This window comes from Sus scrofa, unplaced genomic scaffold, assembly GCF_000003025.6.
Source record: "Sus scrofa isolate TJ Tabasco breed Duroc unplaced genomic scaffold, Sscrofa11.1 Contig2094, whole genome shotgun sequence".
Classification (NCBI taxonomy): Eukaryota; Metazoa; Chordata; class Mammalia; order Artiodactyla; family Suidae; genus Sus; species Sus scrofa.
This window is the reverse complement of record NW_018085018.1, coordinates 116,448-134,092: the sequence shown is the minus strand read 5'-3', so window position 1 is coordinate 134,092 and position 17,645 is coordinate 116,448. Positions and strand designations below refer to the sequence as shown.

The 17,645-nt window shown below is 47.8% G+C and overlaps 1 protein-coding gene across 1 annotated transcript in view; it reads right to left on the bottom strand.

Moving 5' to 3' along the window:
• Positions 1–802: 802 nt before the first annotated feature.
• BIN2 (bridging integrator 2) overlaps positions 803–17,645 on the bottom strand; it is a 39,976-nt gene continuing 23,133 nt past the window's right edge. Inside the window, 12 exon segments of the mRNA XM_021081729.1 lie at positions 803–1,287; positions 3,037–3,102; positions 6,707–7,125; positions 7,128–7,211; positions 7,214–7,455; positions 11,322–11,404; positions 12,227–12,302; positions 13,622–13,707; positions 14,028–14,135; positions 15,992–16,087; positions 16,858–16,952; positions 17,249–17,303. Of these exon segments, the coding sequence (XP_020937388.1) occupies positions 1,258–1,287; positions 3,037–3,102; positions 6,707–7,125; positions 7,128–7,211; positions 7,214–7,455; positions 11,322–11,404; positions 12,227–12,302; positions 13,622–13,707; positions 14,028–14,135; positions 15,992–16,087; positions 16,858–16,952; positions 17,249–17,303 (1,440 nt within the window). The 3' untranslated portion in view covers positions 803–1,257.

Below are 17,645 nucleotides of genomic sequence, written 5' to 3'. Positions count from 1 at the left end.
AACTCACATATAACACACTTCCTCCTATAGTTACCATTTCAGAAAATGGCACCACTGGATTCTCATGGCTCCAGCCTAGCCTAGAAGAATTCCTTAAAACTCCAGTCTTCATCACCTGTCTTTTCTAACTCACTGCTAAGTCTTGCCTATTCTGCTCCCTGCTCAGTACTCCCTGCTCCATTTCACTGTCTATACAGTCCTTACTTTTTTTCCTCATCATTAGTTCTCCAGGACCTAGTACAGTGCTTGGCAGTGTACTCAAAAAATTCTTGCTGAAAGACTGAATGAACAGTGACGTCATCCATCACCCCCAGAAACCAAAGTAAAGATGGATGAGTGTTTGCCTATGTATGTGTGTTTATTAGGGTGGCAGGACTTCAAAGTTAGCTTTTAATGTTTTCACAGAAGCAAATAATAGGACTTGAATCCAGGACTTCTGACTCCAAGTTCCAGACCGTTTCTCTTCTATGACTGTACTTGGTATCCTTTCCTTTCACTTGAAGTTCCATTTCTTCTTCCATACCACTCAAATCCTTCTTTATACCAAGTACCAAATCCTAGACCTCTAAAATATATGCACCTCTAAAACAGAACCCCTTTCCAAGAAAAAGGCAGAGGAAGCATGCAAGAAAGCACCTAGACAGAGGAGAGGAGCCTGGGCTCCTGTGTCATCAAAGAGGTGTAGCCAGGAGGTAGAATGAGCTGGGCGTCAGGGATGTGACTGAGCCTGAACCCAGTGTAGAGTCAATCGCGGTGTCTGGGTGGAGAAGAGTGTGCTGGGCTGGGACAAAAAATCCGTACATAGTCAGAATGATACTTTATTTAATAATCTGAAAATCTGTGCTTTTGGTTTTAAGTCTTACAAAATGAGTAATAAAGATTCGTTCACTATTCTCTGAGTGTGTACTTATATATCCGGGTGTGGACCAAGGCGTATGTCTACAGATGCTTTTGCTTTTTATAGCCATTTTAGCCTGACTTTAATTACCATATAAAGTCTTATTATTCTAACAATGCTAAAACCTGAATTAAATACTCCCTGAGTCTAAGAGTCTCTTCTCCCAAGCCTGCCTCCCTCCCTCCCCCAGGCCTGCTCCTCAGGCTCCATTAATGCCAGGTGTGTCGAGAACACCAGCATTCAGTTTGGAAAAAACCAGAAATGAATGCTGGATCGTAAAGTCCCTCTGACCTATATCCTCTAGCGGAAGAGCTTCTCTGGGAAGGTGTGTGTCGGAGGGAGGTCTTGGCAGTTCCTCTTCAGAATTGTTCACTTTGAATCGTTGACACCTGGAAAGTAAACATGATTGCATGAGATGCTGACCTGCCCCCCACCAACCACTCAAGGGGAGTGAAAACTCAGGGTTCTTCTGAATTATATTTCATGGGCTACACTGGCCTGTATGGAGTGGATGATGTGAAACTGGCTGTTGGGATTACGGTAAAGACTTGTAGATAACTGTTCAGCATGTCATGCACCGTCTCTTTATGAAGATTCAGACAAGAGATTCTTTTTCATCTTAGTAGCAAGAGTTGCTCTCTTTTTTTTTTTTTTTGTCTTTTGTCTTTTGTTGTTGTTGTTGTTGCTATTTCCTGGGCCGCTCCCGCGGCATATGGAGATTCCCAGGCTAGGGGTCTAATCAGAGCTGTAGCCACCGGCCTACACCAGAGCCACAGCAACACAGGATCTGAGCCGCGTCTGCAACCTACACCACAGCTCACGGCAACGCCGGAGCGTTAACCCACTGAGCAAGGGCAGGGACCGAACCGGCAACCTCATGGTTCCTAGTCGGATTCGTTAACCACTGCGCCACAACGGGAACTCCTCTCTTTCTTTTTAAAGACGTTTATGGCTGCAGAGTTCCCGTCGTGGCACAGTGGAAACAAATCCAGCTAGGAACAACGAGGTTGTGGATTCCATCCCTGGCCTCGATCAGTGGGTTAAGGATCTGGTGTTGCTGTGGCTGTGGCTGTGGCCTGCAGCTGTAGCTCTGATTAGCTCCCTAGCCCAGGAACCTCCATATGCTGCAGGTGTAGCACACACACACACATAAAAAGTAAATTAAAAATTTATGGCTGCACCCATGGCATATGGAAGTTCCCAGGCCTGGGATTGACTCTGAGCCATGGCTGTGACCTCTGCTATAGCTGTAGCAACATCAGATCCTTTAACCCACTGCTCCGGGCTGGGGATGGAACCCACACCTCTGCAGTGACCTGAGCCCCTGCAGTCAGATTCTTAACCCACTGTGCCATGGTGGGAACTCCAGGAGCTGTCCTCTTAAGGACTCGGCATCATGAATTGGGTGAACTGATCAGGTTTTTCTCTTCTTAGAAAGTCTGGAACCAATTCTGTGGTCCATCCTTAATAAGTTTATTTTATAGAAAGTGCTTTTGTATCTAATTCAAGGCTCCATTTTATGTCACTGTCACACTTCCGAGTTATTTTCCTACACTCTGTGTGTGTGTGTGTGTGTGTGTGTAACTAAATCAATAACTAAATCAATTCTTAGGAGACAGGGCTAAGGGAAGAGGTCAGGAGGTTCAAGGCCAGATGGGAAATGGGCACAAAGGAACCAAAAAGTCCGTCTACTCTTGGTTCTTCCGACTTCCACCTGCTTGACTTTGCCTTAAGGATACCGTTCCCTGCTGAGTTCCCCTTGTAACTCACAGTGAGGCTCCCAGCCTGTAGCCAGGCCTGTGTCCATCCCCAATCCCAGTCTTAACTGCCCATCCTGGTCTCTGCGCATCTGGCCTCCTTACCGCTTCTTCTTCTTCTTCTTTTTTTTTTTGGTCTTTTAAGGGCCGTACCCGTGGCATATGGAGGTTCCCAGGCTAGGGGCTGAATCATAGCTATAGCTGCTGGTCTAAGCCTCGGCCACAGCAACACCAGATCCGAGGCACGTCTGCGACCTACACCACAGCTCATGGCAGCGCCGGATCCTTAACCCACTGCGTGAGGCCAGGGATCCAACCTGTATCCTCATGGATCCTAGTCAGATTCATTCCCGCTGTGCCACGAGGGGAACTCCTCCTTACCTCTTCTTGAGGCTCAGATGCTGTGACGTTGCTCTCTTCTGGAACCACAGAAGCATGAAGCTGGTTCTACAAAAAGAAGAGTTTGGCCAGTGAGACATGGCTCCGCCTCCCAGCCTCTCAGCTTAGAAGGATCTTTTCTGCCTTACCCTTTACAAGGGTCATAGACAGCACTAAAGGCAAACATACAATACTGTTTCGCTACAGCCTGAAAGCATCAGGGAAGACTTTGCTGTCATCCTCTCTCAGGTCAGGAAATCAAGAGTCAAAGGGTGAAGTGATGGGATGGGAAACCAGGTCTTTGGACTCCAGAGCTGTTGCCATGATTTGTGTGACACGCATCTGAGAGTTTGTGAGGGTATAAATTTAGGTCTTAAAACCACTATCACCTTTTTTTTTTGGTCTTTTTGCCTTTTCTAGGGCAGCTTCTGCGGCATATGGAGGTTCCCAGGCTAGGGGTCTAATCAGAGCTGTAGCCACGGGCCTATGCCAGAGCCACAGCAACGCCAGATCCGAGCCGCATCTGAGACCTACACCACAGCTCACGGCAACGCTGGATCCTTTACCCACCGAGCAAGGCCAGGGATCGAACCCACAACCTCATGGTTCCTAGTCGAATTTGTTAACCACTGAGCCATGACGGGAACTCCTAAAACCACAATCACTTTTAAACTAACTTTCAAGAACGCACTGCAGTTCTCACATTTAGATGATCCTAACCCACGGCAGTTAGGAGAGGTAAGTGGTATAACGGTTTCTTTGGGAAAAAGTCTAGGTTTTGAGATGGGAGCCCAAGGTGCGGAAAGCCCTGTCTAGGAACTGCTAGGCCACTGGAAGACCTTGGCACACTAGGCTTTAGAATGAATTTTCTAAAATTGAAATTTAATACCCCATAAAATTCACCCTTTTAAAGAAGATCCTATTTCTTTCTTTCTTTTTTTAAGGGCTGCACCCACGGCATATGGAGGTTCCCAGGCTAGGGGTCTAATCGGAGCTATAGCTGCTGGCCTATACCACAGCCACAGCCACAGCCACACCAGATCCCAGCTGCGTCTGCGACCTACACCACAGCTCACGTCAACGCTGACTCCTTAACCCCACTAAGCGAAGCCAGGGATCAAACCCACAACCTCATGGTTCCTAGTCAGATTCATTTCTGCGGCGCCACAACGGGAACTCTAGAAGAACATATTTCTAACATCATGACAGCCACTTGAAATTCTGTTGATTTTTCCTTTCAGGAAAATTTCCTTTTTCTTCCTCCTCCAATTCTAGGTGATGAATTTCCTCAAAGGTAATACTACCTCCAAGAAAATAATCAAAATCTTCGTTTTCTCTCAGGTGATTCAAATGCTCAGCAAGAGCAGAATCTCAGTTATCTTGTTATTTACCCATTTTTATGGGATATGTTCATAACTCTGCTTGAGAGGAAATATCACTTATGCTGTCTCTGTGAGGGAGGTGAACGAATCTTCTAGGACACGGGCTCCAGGGGACGATGACACTGATAGGCTAGGATCCACAATGCTCGACTGCTTAATTCCATGGGCAAAACATGTCTCCTTAGCCAATGACCAAAACAAGGCCCCAGGAGAGACTAGGATTAAGGAAACACTAGAAACTGCAAACAAAAGGAGGCTGCCTCAGGGGAAAGGAGTTTGTGTCCTCTACCTTCTTCCCAAGGAGGACAGAGCTACTAGCCTGTTTCCCAAGAGTCAGACAGCATCTCGGTCTCCACATCTCCCCTCCACACCCCAAGAAAATTACTCCAAGAATGCAAACTGGGGAGTTCCCGTTGTGGCTCAGTGGTAGGGAACCTGACTAGTATTCATGAGGATGCGGGTTTGACCCCTGGCCTCATTCAGTGGGTTACAGACCTGTGTGGCTGTAGCTCCGGCTGTGGTGTAGGCGGGCACTGATTCGACCCCTAACCTGGGAACTTTCATAGGCTGCTACTACAGCCCTAAAAAAAAAAAAAAAGAACGTGAACTTGTTTTATTACCCAGCCAAATAGAAAAAATATATATACACATACTCTATCGCTGTCTCTGTACTAAAATCATATCTTTACAAAGTCAGATTGAAATTCATGTTGGATGTACCATACAGTTGAGCTGCTCTTTTCAGTGCACAAGTGGCCACACTCTTTACCGACTTAAAACCCCGCCCTGACCTTGTGTGTGTGTGTCTCTCACACTCAGCATAGCTACTTCAGGCTGGAAACCAGCCAAGGGAAAGTTTTGTATCTTGCTCTGTTAGGCTCTTCAATATCTCAGGTGAATCAAGACGGAGGGTGTAATACTGTCGGGGACTCGGATTTTAGTCCCTCACGGAGCCAGAGGAGAGAAGCTTAGTGTCCTCCTGTCTTCCACCTTCCTCGCCTTGCCAGACTTCACACCCTTGTACCCTCTGTCCACCTTAGTTGCTCTCAGACAGCAGGAGGCTCCCGAGGTGGCGTGGGCAGTAGCAGGAAGCGGGTGTGGGAGGTACTGCACATCGGGTGCTCCCAGCCAGCCCAGGGCTCATGCCCCAGCCTCCTCCACTGCCCACATGTCGCCTTCTCTGACCACTGCAATTAAACTGCAATTCGGCCCCCACTCTCTCCGTGCCTTCCCCTACTTCATCTTTCTCCATAACTCTTATCACCACTAAACTTTAATTTTAATTTATTCTGTGTCTTGTCTTTCTCCTCTACCTCCCATTAGAATGTAAGATGCAGAAAGGCAGAGAATTTTGTGTTTTTCTTTTTTTCTTTGGTGGCACCCAGGCATGTGGAAGTTCCCAGGCCAGGGATCAAACCTGTGCCACAGCAGTAACAATACCTGATCTTTAACCGCTAGGCCACAGGGAACTCCAATGTGTTTCTACTTTTTTATTATTTTCATGGCCACCCCTGCAGGCATATGGAAGTTCCCAGGCTAGGGTTGAATCAGATCCATAGCTGCCGGCCTATAACACAGCCACAACAATGTGGGATCCGAGCTGAATCTGTGACCTCCACCACAGCTCACGGCAACGCTGGATCCTTAACTCACTGGGTAAGGCCAGGGATCGAACCCTTGTCCTCCTGGATACTAGTTGTGTTCTTAAACCACTGAGCCACGACAGGACCTCCTTGTCTCTATTTTCACACAATCCTTTTCTCAGCCATATTCTCCCCTTTCAAAAGGCCATCCCTTTGCTTTATCTTCCTCTGTGAGTTCCTTCTTCTAGGCCTCTCTCATCAAAGAAGATACATCTTAGAAATTTGTTGATGCCATTTTGCTTGGGGCTTGGGGGTCTATTTCCCATAGCCATGAGTATGACAAAGGGAAGTGAGACCCTCCTCCCGGCCCTGCATTAAAAAGGTGAAAATCTGGATGCCAGTTGTAGATTCTTTATAGTGGGAACTCCCTGAACTTGGACAAAAGAAAGAAATGAGTTAGGATCTGCTCATAATAATATCAGAGATGAGGCCTTCGCACGAGTCAGTTGCCCTAGGAGCACACGCTGCTCAACTGGCTGCTGTGAAGATGTGAACCAACCCCAGAACCAAAAAGGCTGTCCAAGAGTATCCTCGAAACTGTAATATAATGATATGACATCTTATCTCCTGTGGGGCCACCTGCCCCTAGTAAAAATGACCTGTTGGAGGTTCTAAGAGGCAATAAAGACTCACCAGATGCACTCTCACCTGAGAGCTCACCAAGGTGGGAGACGTGCAGAGTTCTTCTGGGCTCGGACTGTCGGTGGGTTCCTTTTCTTCGGCCTCAGGAGTTCTCACTGGCGGCTGCGGATCAGGACAGACCTCTACGGAGGCCCTGGGACTTGGCGTCTTGGCCCCCAAGGAGGCCCTCGGGTTGACGGGTGAACCCTGCTCGGAGGCTGGAAGGCTGGTGGGCACGCTCTCTGAGGTGGGCCCGGGGCTGGGAGTGGCTCTGGGTGGCGGAGGCCTGTGCGGGGGCGCCGAGGCCCTCTGCGAAGGGGCTCTCTTCCTCGGCTGCTCAGATCCTTCACTCGAGGTGCGGGTTCGGAGGACGACTTCTGGGAAGGATGAAGCCTGCTCTGAGGGGAGCGGGGCTCCGCCTGGCGCTGGAGCTGGGGAGCACGGGCCACTTCCTCCTGGGCCTCTCCAGCCTCGGGGGCGGCCGAGGGTGCGGGCTGGGCCGGGGTGGGGCCGTTGCAGGCTGGCAGGGGTCTTCCTCCCCGGAGGAGCTGCCTGCAGCCTCCTCCTCTACTTCCTGGTCTTTGAAGGGCTCTTCTTTCATCTCCGGGTTGCCTTCTTCCTGGGCTGAATCAGAGGCCAGCTCTTCCTCACTTGCTGAAGCGGAGTCGCTCTCATTCTTTAGGGCAAGTGCGGAAGGACTGGTAGGAGAGCCAAGCGGGCTGGAGACGGCCGATGTTCGCACCGGGGAGGAGATGACTAAAGAGCGCCTGCTGCCACTGAAAAAGGGAGAGCGTTTAGATGCAGAAGAGCTAAAAACTGGCAGGAGCCTAATGACCCCGAGTACAAAAGGGCACATGCACATAAGAAGAAGACAGTCAGGTAAAAAATATTAGAAAGTTTGTATAATGTGCAAGAAGGCTTGTGTTACAACGTGAATGGGAGGAAGCTCTACAGTTTTATCCAGATCACCATCGTGATTACATAAAAATATATAAAGAAAAAGAGCCTGCAAAGAAACACGGCGAAATATTAACAAAACACTTCCCTTGGGGAAGAGATTCGTGGGTGACACACATTTGATCCTCGTGGATTCTGTAATTACAAGGTCACCTACCCCCAAAACGTGCTGCCTCAAAATCAGCACTCACAGTGCGTTCCTGGTCATTCACAGACACAGGCGGCTGTGAAGAATGAGTGCGTGGAGTTCCTGTTGTGGCTCAGTGGAAACCAATCTGACTAGCATCCATGAGGACGCAGGTTTGATCCCTGGCCCCGCTCAGTGGGTTAAGGCTCCGGTGTTGCCGTGAGCTGTGGTGTAGGTCACTGACGTGGCTCGGATCTGGCGTGGCTGTGGTGTAGGCCGCAGGTGTAGCTCGATTTGACCCCCTAGCCTGGGAACCTCCATATGCCTCAAGTGTGGCCCCAAAAGCCAAAAAGCCAACCCTCCCCCTAAAAACAATATATATTCCATGAGGTGTCTTTAAACAAAAACACACACAGGACAAAGCTATGTACTGACAGGTTGATAAAATGTCGGGGCTCACAAGAGCCTAACCTCGTGCCTCCCCTGGGATCAGTGGTTCAGTATTCATGAATTCAGGGCTTGGGGGGACTGACTAACACAGCATAACCACCACGAACAAGGAAAGCTGACGAGAACACTGATCGGGCGTGTTTGACACTGTGCCAAGCGCTTCTACAGTCAACACCAGCCTGACTCTTCCCTCTCGAAGTGCCTCCCATGCACCATCGCCAACTGATTCAGCGGCCCACAAATATGTATTTGACACGTACTAACTGTGTGCTGTGCCCTGGGTTCAAGGACGGGAGATGGTGATAGGAAGAGAAAGAGAAGAACTTGGTTCCAGCCTGTGAGAGGTTCTGAAGTCAGGTAGGCAGAGGGCTGTAGGGTTCTCTCTAGCACTAATGGCCCTTCTATGGGTCAGCAGGTTTAGAGGGGCCCAGGCTACAGCAAGAAAAGACCCCGCTGCCCTACAAGGCCCTGGCACATCTTGGTATAAGTGATGGTAAGTTTCAGTTAGAGAAAACTCTGGTTTTCAGTGCTGGGAAGAAGAGAAACAGCGTTTTTGGAGTAAAAGGGGACTTCTCTAGGACGTCTATACTGGCCCTTTAGCGATTCTCTTTAAAAGTCTGTAACTAGGGGAGTTCCCGTCGTGGCGCAGTGGTTAACGATCCGACTGGAACATGAGGTGCAGGTTCGATCCCTGCCTGCTCAGTGGGTTACGATCCGGCGTTGCCGTGAGCTGTGGTAGGTTGCAGATGCGGCTCGGATCCCGCGTTGCTGTGCTCTGGCGTAGCGGTGCTACAGCTCGATCGACCCTAGCCTGGAATCTCCATATGCGCGAAGCCCAAGAAATAGCAAAAAGACAAAAAAAAAAAAAAAAAAAGTCTGTAACTAATTGCTAAATGAGCAGTGCCAACCACAAACTGAGCCCTCTGTTTCCTTCAAATCCAAAGCTCAGTGTTACCACATCCTCAAAGCCTTCCCTGACCAGCCCTCTGCCTACGGCAATGACTTGCCTCTTGGAATTCCTACTGGTCTCCTCGGGCGCTTAGTATGTGCAGTCTTACATTGTTTCTTGTTTCTTTAGGCACGTTTTCTGTCCTACCAACTTTTTGTAAATCACTCCAGGCAAAACACATCATCTAGGTCTTTAGATCCCTAACTCTTAGCATATAACCTTCTGTATAGAAGGAACTCAATAAAACTTCGTAAACAAAGGCTTCAGAATAAGAAAGTGATCACATTCCGAGGGACCAGTGAATTGCTTACATTTACCAGCATGAAGACTGTATGAAGGTGTAGACACACTACACACACACACACACACACACACACACAAAGTAGAAGAGCAAGCCATAAGAGGTTAAGAGAAAGATACTTGCAATGCATATCATTAAAGGGTTAATATCCAGAGTATACCAAAAAAAAACCCAGCTCATATAAATCCATTTTTTTAAAGGCATAAACAATCCAAATAAAAAATGTGAAAAAAGGATAAACATGAAATTCACTGAACGGGAAACTGAAGTGGCCAATAACACAAAAAGATGTTCAAGCTAACTAGCCATGGCAGAGGTGTAATTAAAACTGCAAGAGGAGTTCCCGTCATGGCGCAGTGGTTAACGAATCCGACTAGGAACCATGAGGTTTCGGGTTCGATCCCTGCCCTTGCTCAGTGGGTTAACGATCGGCGTTGCGTGAGCTGTGGTGTAGGTTGCAGACACGGCTCGGATCCGCGTTGCTGTGGCTCTGGCGTAGGCCGGTGGCTACAGCTCTGATTCAACCCTAGCCTGGAACTCCATATGCCGCGGGAGCAGCCAAGAAATAGCAACAACAACAACAAAAGACAAAAAAAAAAAGACCAAAAAAAAAAAAAAAAACTGCAAGAAATTTCACTCCATACCCATTATGTTGGAAAAATTATGTTGGAATACACATCATTTACCCATTACGTTACGTTCATACCCATTATGTTGGAAATGTCACATGTAGCAAGAACATGGAGCAATGGGGCTTTTACTCAGCTGCTGGGTTGTAAACTGAAACAGCCACTTTGGGGAGCAATTTGGCAATGCTGATGTCTAGTATGGCTTAAGAAGCACCAATGCACAGGCCCTCTGACTCAGCAATTCCGCTCCCAGTATACGTCCTAAAGAAACTGTTGAGAATACCCACAAGGATAAATGTAAAAGGTGTTCCTAGCAACAGTATTTGTAATAGCATAAAACCAGAAGACAACCCACATGTCTATTAGCAGGACAGATAAATAAACTGTGAACTAGCCCTGCAACAGTATCCATAACAATTATGAAAAGGAAAGATCAGAGCTAGCAATGTTTAGCAACAGGGATAAATACATCCACAAACAATACGAAGAAAACAAAAGAAGATGCAAAAGGAATTCCCATTGTAGCTCAGCAATAACGAACCCGGCTAGTATCTATGAGCATGTGGGTTTGAACCCTGGCCTTGCTCAGTGGGTCAAGGGATCTGGTGCTGCCGTGAACCATGGTAGAGGTTGCAGACTTGGCTCAGATCCAGCATTGCTGTGGCTGTGGCGTAGGCCACTGGCTACAGCGAATTCGACCCCTAGCCTGGGAGCTTCCATATGCTGCACCTGTGGCCCTTAAAAAAAAAAAAAAAAAAAAAAGTTGCAAAAGAATACATGCAGTATAATTTCACTTAAAGGAAGTTTAAAAACATGCAAAACAATATTTTCTGTGTGTGCTATATGTGTATAAAAAAGCAAAAAGACATGCATGGGAATAATAAATACTAAAGTTAAGAGAGTGGTTGCCCTTGGTAGGGGGCAGGAAGGGAGAGTGAGTGAGGAAGGGAGGCTGGGAGATTTAGTTACATATGTTAGTTATTAATATATTAGTTGATTTCTTAAATTTGGTGGTGGGTATATGGCTATTCATTATATTATTCTTTATACTTTTAGTTATTGCTGAATATTTCCTAAAAAAAATTACCTAGGGGTGTAGTGCAAATAACAAACAAGATCACCCATGTGAACGCGAAGGGAAGGTCGGGACTGGGGTTGGGAGATGAGAATGCCCAACGCGTTCACGCCCTGGATAAGCAAAGCAGGAATGAGTCTCAGGAGGGGCTCACCTTGAGAGTCCCTTCACCACGAAGACTTTGTCGGAATGTTGCTTCTCCAGTTTGCTCATCACCTCGTAGAGATTGTGGTTCAGCTGGAGCAGACAAGAGAGAAGGAGATGCTGGCCACATGGGAACCCAAGGCTGGCGTGTCCCTTCTCGCCCCCGCAAATGAATCCTTCCAACTTAACAATAAAATTCCTCATCTCTCTTGCACTAGTGTCCAGGGTCCTGTCCCGCCACCCCCTCTCTCCTTTCCTGTGTCTTAAGTTCTGCCTCTTCCATCAGACTGGCAGCTCCCCTCAAGGCTGGGTCCTTGATTTTGATTTGAGATTCTAGCTTCTCTCAGGTGATCCAGGGAACAAAAACCCATGGTCATATTACTTAAGCAAACTGTAATTTAGCCGGAGAAACCGTGGAGAGGAACCCGTGGATGTGGATAGAATTAATACCGTAATAGCACAGAGTCATAGGATCCCAGGACTAGAAAAGACCCCATGAGCTCAGGTTCTGCGGCTGCCTCTCACTGGAACAGGACTGGCCCTATTCTAGGCCAAGCACGAGAGAAAGACACCTGTGCTTAAACACTGCCCTCTCTGTCCCCAGCCACAGAAGACAGAGCTTTCCCAACTGGGTTCCCATTTCAGCTGTTCCTTCCCTAGGCTGAATCTCCTTTATCCATCTGAAGCTCGCGTGGATGCCATCAGCCAGTTGTTAAGGGCGATGGAGAGGCCCCTGACGTTAGGGAAGCATGTGCTCTCATACAGTTCAACAGTCAGTCAAGTGCTATTATTTCGTCCTGAGAAAAATCTGTGCTGCCAATATGGGTATTTAATGAGATTATGCAAATGAGAGCTACTGCCATATGTATTAGAAAAACCCTCCCGAGATGTCTAAATTGGCCAGGGGTTTCTCACCTTGCTCATCTCCCTGTAGAAGACATCCCTCAAATTGGAAATGTTTTGGAAGATGGTCACGTAACAGCCAATGCGACTATCAGGAGGCAAAACGACAAACAGGTACAGGTCAGGGAGGGTAGAGGAAGTCTTTGCAATACCAGGTAGGAGCGTAGGCTGAAGCCAGTCACCGCCCAGGCTCCTTAGAGCCAGAAAACCACCCCACGGCCTAGACTCAGGATGCTCCGGGATCTGGAATCGTCAGAGCCAGGCCAGGAGCACCCCTGACGCTCAGGAGTGGGGAGGCCAGAGGAGACACGACCTAGGCTGACACCAGAGTCTAAGGACAGAGTTCCAGCTGCAGGAAGTGATCTGGGCAGACTCTCTAGGTACTGAAGTAGCCAAGGAAGTGCTCTGAAGAATTTTTAAGGTGCTGTATATATGTAAGGCTGTATAGTTATAATTATAATAAATAATTGTTCTTTCTCAGGTTGCAATACTTAGACAGCTATGGAGCTGTATGTACATTCATGGAATTCTACTGGAAATGAATTGGGGAAGTTGACATTTAGAGAAACCATTAATTTCAATTTTATTTGAACTAAGAATCACACATTTTTTTTTTTTTAATACGGCCGCACGTGTGGCATTAGGTAAGGTCCCAGGCTAGGGGTCAAATCAGAGCTGCAGCTGCCAACCTACGCCACAGCCACGACACCAGATCTGAGCTGCATCTGAAGCCTTTGCCACAGCTTGCGGGAGTGAGGGCAGTGGGGGATTGAACCCGCATCCTCCCGGAGACAACATCAGGTCTTTAACCACCTGAGCCACAACAGGAACTCCTAATGAATGTTTTTGAATACATGTAGTCATTAAAAAGGCTCCCTTCCTCAGAGACTATTATGAAGTGACAACATAAAAAAAATCTGACTAAAATGCCTTAACGCATATCTTGTACAATGAGAAGGAAAGAGGGTACGAATAGAACTTATGCTCGGGTTCCTCTTCCAATGTGGAAAATGGACCTAAAACGTTTTTACCTACTGTGAAGCAAAGACATCTTCATTCGCGGAAGTAATCTCAAACCAACACACACTAGAGCGTAAACCGGATGCTCCTAGTATGCGCGATGGTAGCGCTTTCCTTGCCAAGACCTTTCCTATCCTACAAGCATCTCGTCTTTAAACCCGGAAAGGCTGGAAGGGCAAGGATGGTTATCTCTGTATTGCAGATGAAGAAACCAGGGCGGGGAGAGATAAGGTGGCTTGCCTGATATCACACAGCCAGCTAGTAGCAGGCTACCTCCCATTGATGGCCTGGGGCTCTTTTCAGGTGAGGTGACATGTTTGGACAGCCGGGTGGCCTGGGCCTCCCCTGGCGCTGGGGTCCAGCCCTTTGCTGAACCTTAATCATTACCTGTTATAAAGAATAGGCAGCTCCTCTAGTAGCTCCTTGTTCAGATCTTCAAATACAATCTGGGCTTTGTTGAACTCTTCCTCTGCCTGGGTGGTAACAGAGATAGGACAATTCCTTATTCCTGAACTCCAGGTCAGAGGCTGCTTCCTTTATTCTCCGTATGTTTTCAGGGGCTCGGCAGACTTGGAACCCTGCCTCGCCTTCCCCAGACCTACGTCCTCCCCAGCTGTGCGTCTCTGACTCTCCTTAGAGCATCCGTGTCAGAGGAAACAGGATTTCCTTCAGGACACTGGAAGCTGAAGGGGTATCGTATGGTTTCCTAAACGCAGCTTGGCCCAACTGCCTGCCACCATCATGGGGAGTGGGAGGGCAGGAAGGCTTTACCAGGCCCGTTTTTTTTTTTCACCTTGGCAGTCTTCGCTTCGTCTTTCTTCTTGGCATTCTGCACCGCCTCCAGGTGGTGTCGGGCGCTGTCATAGTCCACGAGTTTCCGGCCCCGCTTGGCGATTCTTTCCTAACCCAGAGCCACGACAAAGAGCTTTGATACTTCTCAGGGGCCAGGATGTGGGTAACAGAGTATCAAACAGAGAGGCGAGATTCCTGGGTCCTGTTATCAAATTTCACTCTCTAACAGGCTTTTTGCCTCAAAGGTTCTCCCTCACTATCTGGAAAGATGGGAATTCTCAGGGGAGAGAGAAGAGCGGGCAATCCTACAGAGCCCCTGGCAGCCTGCACTGAATTTTAATATACCCTGTGGCCCTGCCAGAAACTGCTTCAGCATCCAGGAGAATTGGCCTTGAGGATTCTACTAAATTGAAAGTCAGGAGTTTTGGGGTTTACTGCCAAGGCTGCCATTTATTGGCCCTGTCACCTAGGGCAGGGCACAGCTCTTCTGGAGCCTCAGTAGCCTCATCTGGCTTGCAGTGATATCTGAAAGATAAAATGCTAAATATCAAGTGCTTTGAAAACTCTAAAGCATCTCAAAAACATAAACTATTACGAGCACAGAGAGACCATCTATTCAATGTTATCCCAACTACAAATTATTCCACGGAGAGGCAAGCTATGTTAATGGCTCCTGACTTGTTCTCTCAGTCACAGAATCTTCTTTTTTTTCTTTTTGCGGCCACACTGGCCACAAATGGAAGTTCCCAGGCTAAAGGTCGAATCGGAGCTGCAGCTGGGGCCTACAGCCAAAACACCAGATCCTTAACCCACTGAGCAAGGCCAGGGATTGAACCCACATCCTTAGAGAGACAACATCAGGTCTTTAACCCACTGAGCCACAACGGGAACTCCCTCAATCACAGAATTTGAAAGGATCTTAGTGATTATCTGATCCAACTTCCTATTCAGTACATGAAGCTTCTCTGCCAAGATAAGAAGCAGTTTGACTTTTTTTTTTTTTTTTGGCCACACCCACAGCCGCAGAATTTCCTAGGATCAGGGATGAACCATGCCTCAGCAGTGACCACATGAGATCCTTAACCCACTGAGCCACCAGGGAGCTTCAGAAGTAGTTTGACTTCTGTTTGAACAGAGAATAGACAACTCATTTCTCACAGTATATTTCTTTTTTGGAAAGCTTTAACCATGAGAAGTTTAAGTGAGGTGTCCTTTCATTTCTTCCTATATTAATCTAAAACTAGCACAGTGCCCAACAGAGTAGATTTTTTAAAAAATTAATTCTGAATATAACAAATAGATTTTATGATTTTTTGGGCCATGTCCACGGCATGCAAAAGTCCTTGGGCCAGGGATCAAACCTGTGCCACAGCAGTGACAATGCTGGATCCTTAACTGCTAGGCCACCTGGGAACTCGCAGAGTAGATGTTTAATAAATATGAGTTGAATGAATTAATGAATTCTAATTCCGCTTTCTGGAGCATTTTATTTTTTCTTTTCTTTTTTTTTTTTTAATGGCCATACCTGTGGCATATGGAGGTTCCCAGGCTAGGGGTCGAATGGGAGCTGTAGCTGCCAGCCTACACTACAGCAACAACAACTTGGGATCTGAGCTGCATCTGCGACCTACACCACAGCTCATGGCAACGCCAGATCCTAACCCACTGAGGGAGGCCACGGATCGAACCCGTGTCCTCAAGATACTAGTCGGGTGCATTAACCACTGAGCCACGATGGGAACTCCTAAACGTAACTTTCATACCACCTCTAACCCTCCACCCTAACTACTTGTCTAACCCTCAACCTTTTTTTTTTTTTTTGACCCTCAACTCTTCGTCTTTTTCCTGACCTGCCCAAACTTTATTCCGAATCATGGGTTCTCACTCTACTTACATTTTAACCCAATATGCTTTTAACTTACAGGGGGCACCCATAACCCCTCCTTTATTCTGTAAATGGATTACCTTAACCTCGCTGAACTGGGCGACATAGTTTTCCATGGTCCTCAAGGCCTGGTCAGCTAGCTTCTCTTCATAGTCTTCCCAAAGGAGATCGTTATTCTGTGGGGCAGAGGAATGGTGAGGTCGTTCCAGCAACCGCGTACCAGAGAAACACCCAGGTTCTTGCTGTCACAAAATTCTTTTTTGGATCACTGTATTTAGGATATCATTTTGGATTCTAGGGAAGAGGGAGAGGAAGAAATAGCCCTTCCCCAAGGAACTGCCCTATAAGAGACTGGACATACATTCAAGGGATTAAGAACAGGTCGGAGTCTTGGACTCTAGCGCTTGAAGGGTAGTGAAGTTAGTTTTCAAAAACAATTAACTGGGTTTTGTGCAGGTGAAACTTCCTAAGGTTTTACCTATTTTTTTAATTAAAAAAGTTATTGGATGGCCACGCCTGCGGCATATGGAAGTTCCCAGGCTAGGAGTCGGATTGGAGCTGCAGCTGAGGCCCATGCCACAGACACAGCAACACCGGATTCAAGCCGCATCTGCAACCTATGCTGCAGCTTGTGGCAATGCTGGATCCTTAACCCACTGAGCGAGGCCAAGGATTGAACCCGCATCCTCGCAGACGCCATGTTGGGTTCTTAACCTACTGAGCCACAACGGAACTCCTCCTAGAGTTTTAAGGAGAGGAAGCAGGTCCAAAACAGATTAGGGAAAACTAGGAGCTTCTAGTTACAGCTCCTTCCTACCACCTGCGACCGAGGTGATACAAAGGAGCAGTTTGACCTGGCTCCTCTGTTTGGACAGAGAAGCTGGGCTGAGGCTGAGATGAGGGCAGGAGTGAGAGCCGGGGAGGTGTGAATCCAGAATACTCTTACCCCTACGATGGCCTTCAGATCCTCATGACCGTCCCACTCGCTGCTGTAGATTTCCTGCAGGGTTTCGGACACTCTCTTTGAACTTTCATGCATCACTGAAAGGAGAGGACTCAGTCCTACCATATGGCGTTTTGGCGTAACTTTGAGTCACAGGCACATGGATGGGGATGACCCAGAAGGGCCACTCAGAAGGTCTGGGTTATCAGTGAGGGACGTCAGGCGAGGCTGGGATAGAATAAGTTATGCTTTCTGGGCCCACCGAGTTCCAGGAGTCAGGCACAGGCGAGGGATGAGAAGATGAAAGGCCTGAGCGTGGCTCTTTCTCCCACCCCCCAGCCCTCTGAGCTGCACGAATGCCCTCTGGACCTCCTGGGCTCCCTCTGACACCCACCTTTGACTGCACTGAGGAAGTTCTTCAGGTCCTTGTATAGCTTGTGACCTTCCGCCTGCAAGGGAGAAGGGCATGGATGACTGAAGCGACACCCTTGGAAAGATGCTCCAGGGGTCAAAGGGGAAAAAATAGGTTACAAGCAGAAACCAATCCTGGAATTTCTTCAAACCTGTGTGAATGTTCTAAGCCTCGACTCGCTTTACCAAGAGGTTGGAGGCTGTTGCTGTGCGGGCCAATTTGGGAAACTGCTCCCATTGCACTGGCTTGTCTTCTTTCCTTGCTTGTTCTTTCCTCCAGTGAACAAGATCCTATATCTAAGGTCCTTCGTTGAAGTTTAAGTGTCCCACGTGACACTGTCGATGTGATCCTCTGACTTACAGCCTCCTCTCTGGGAGCC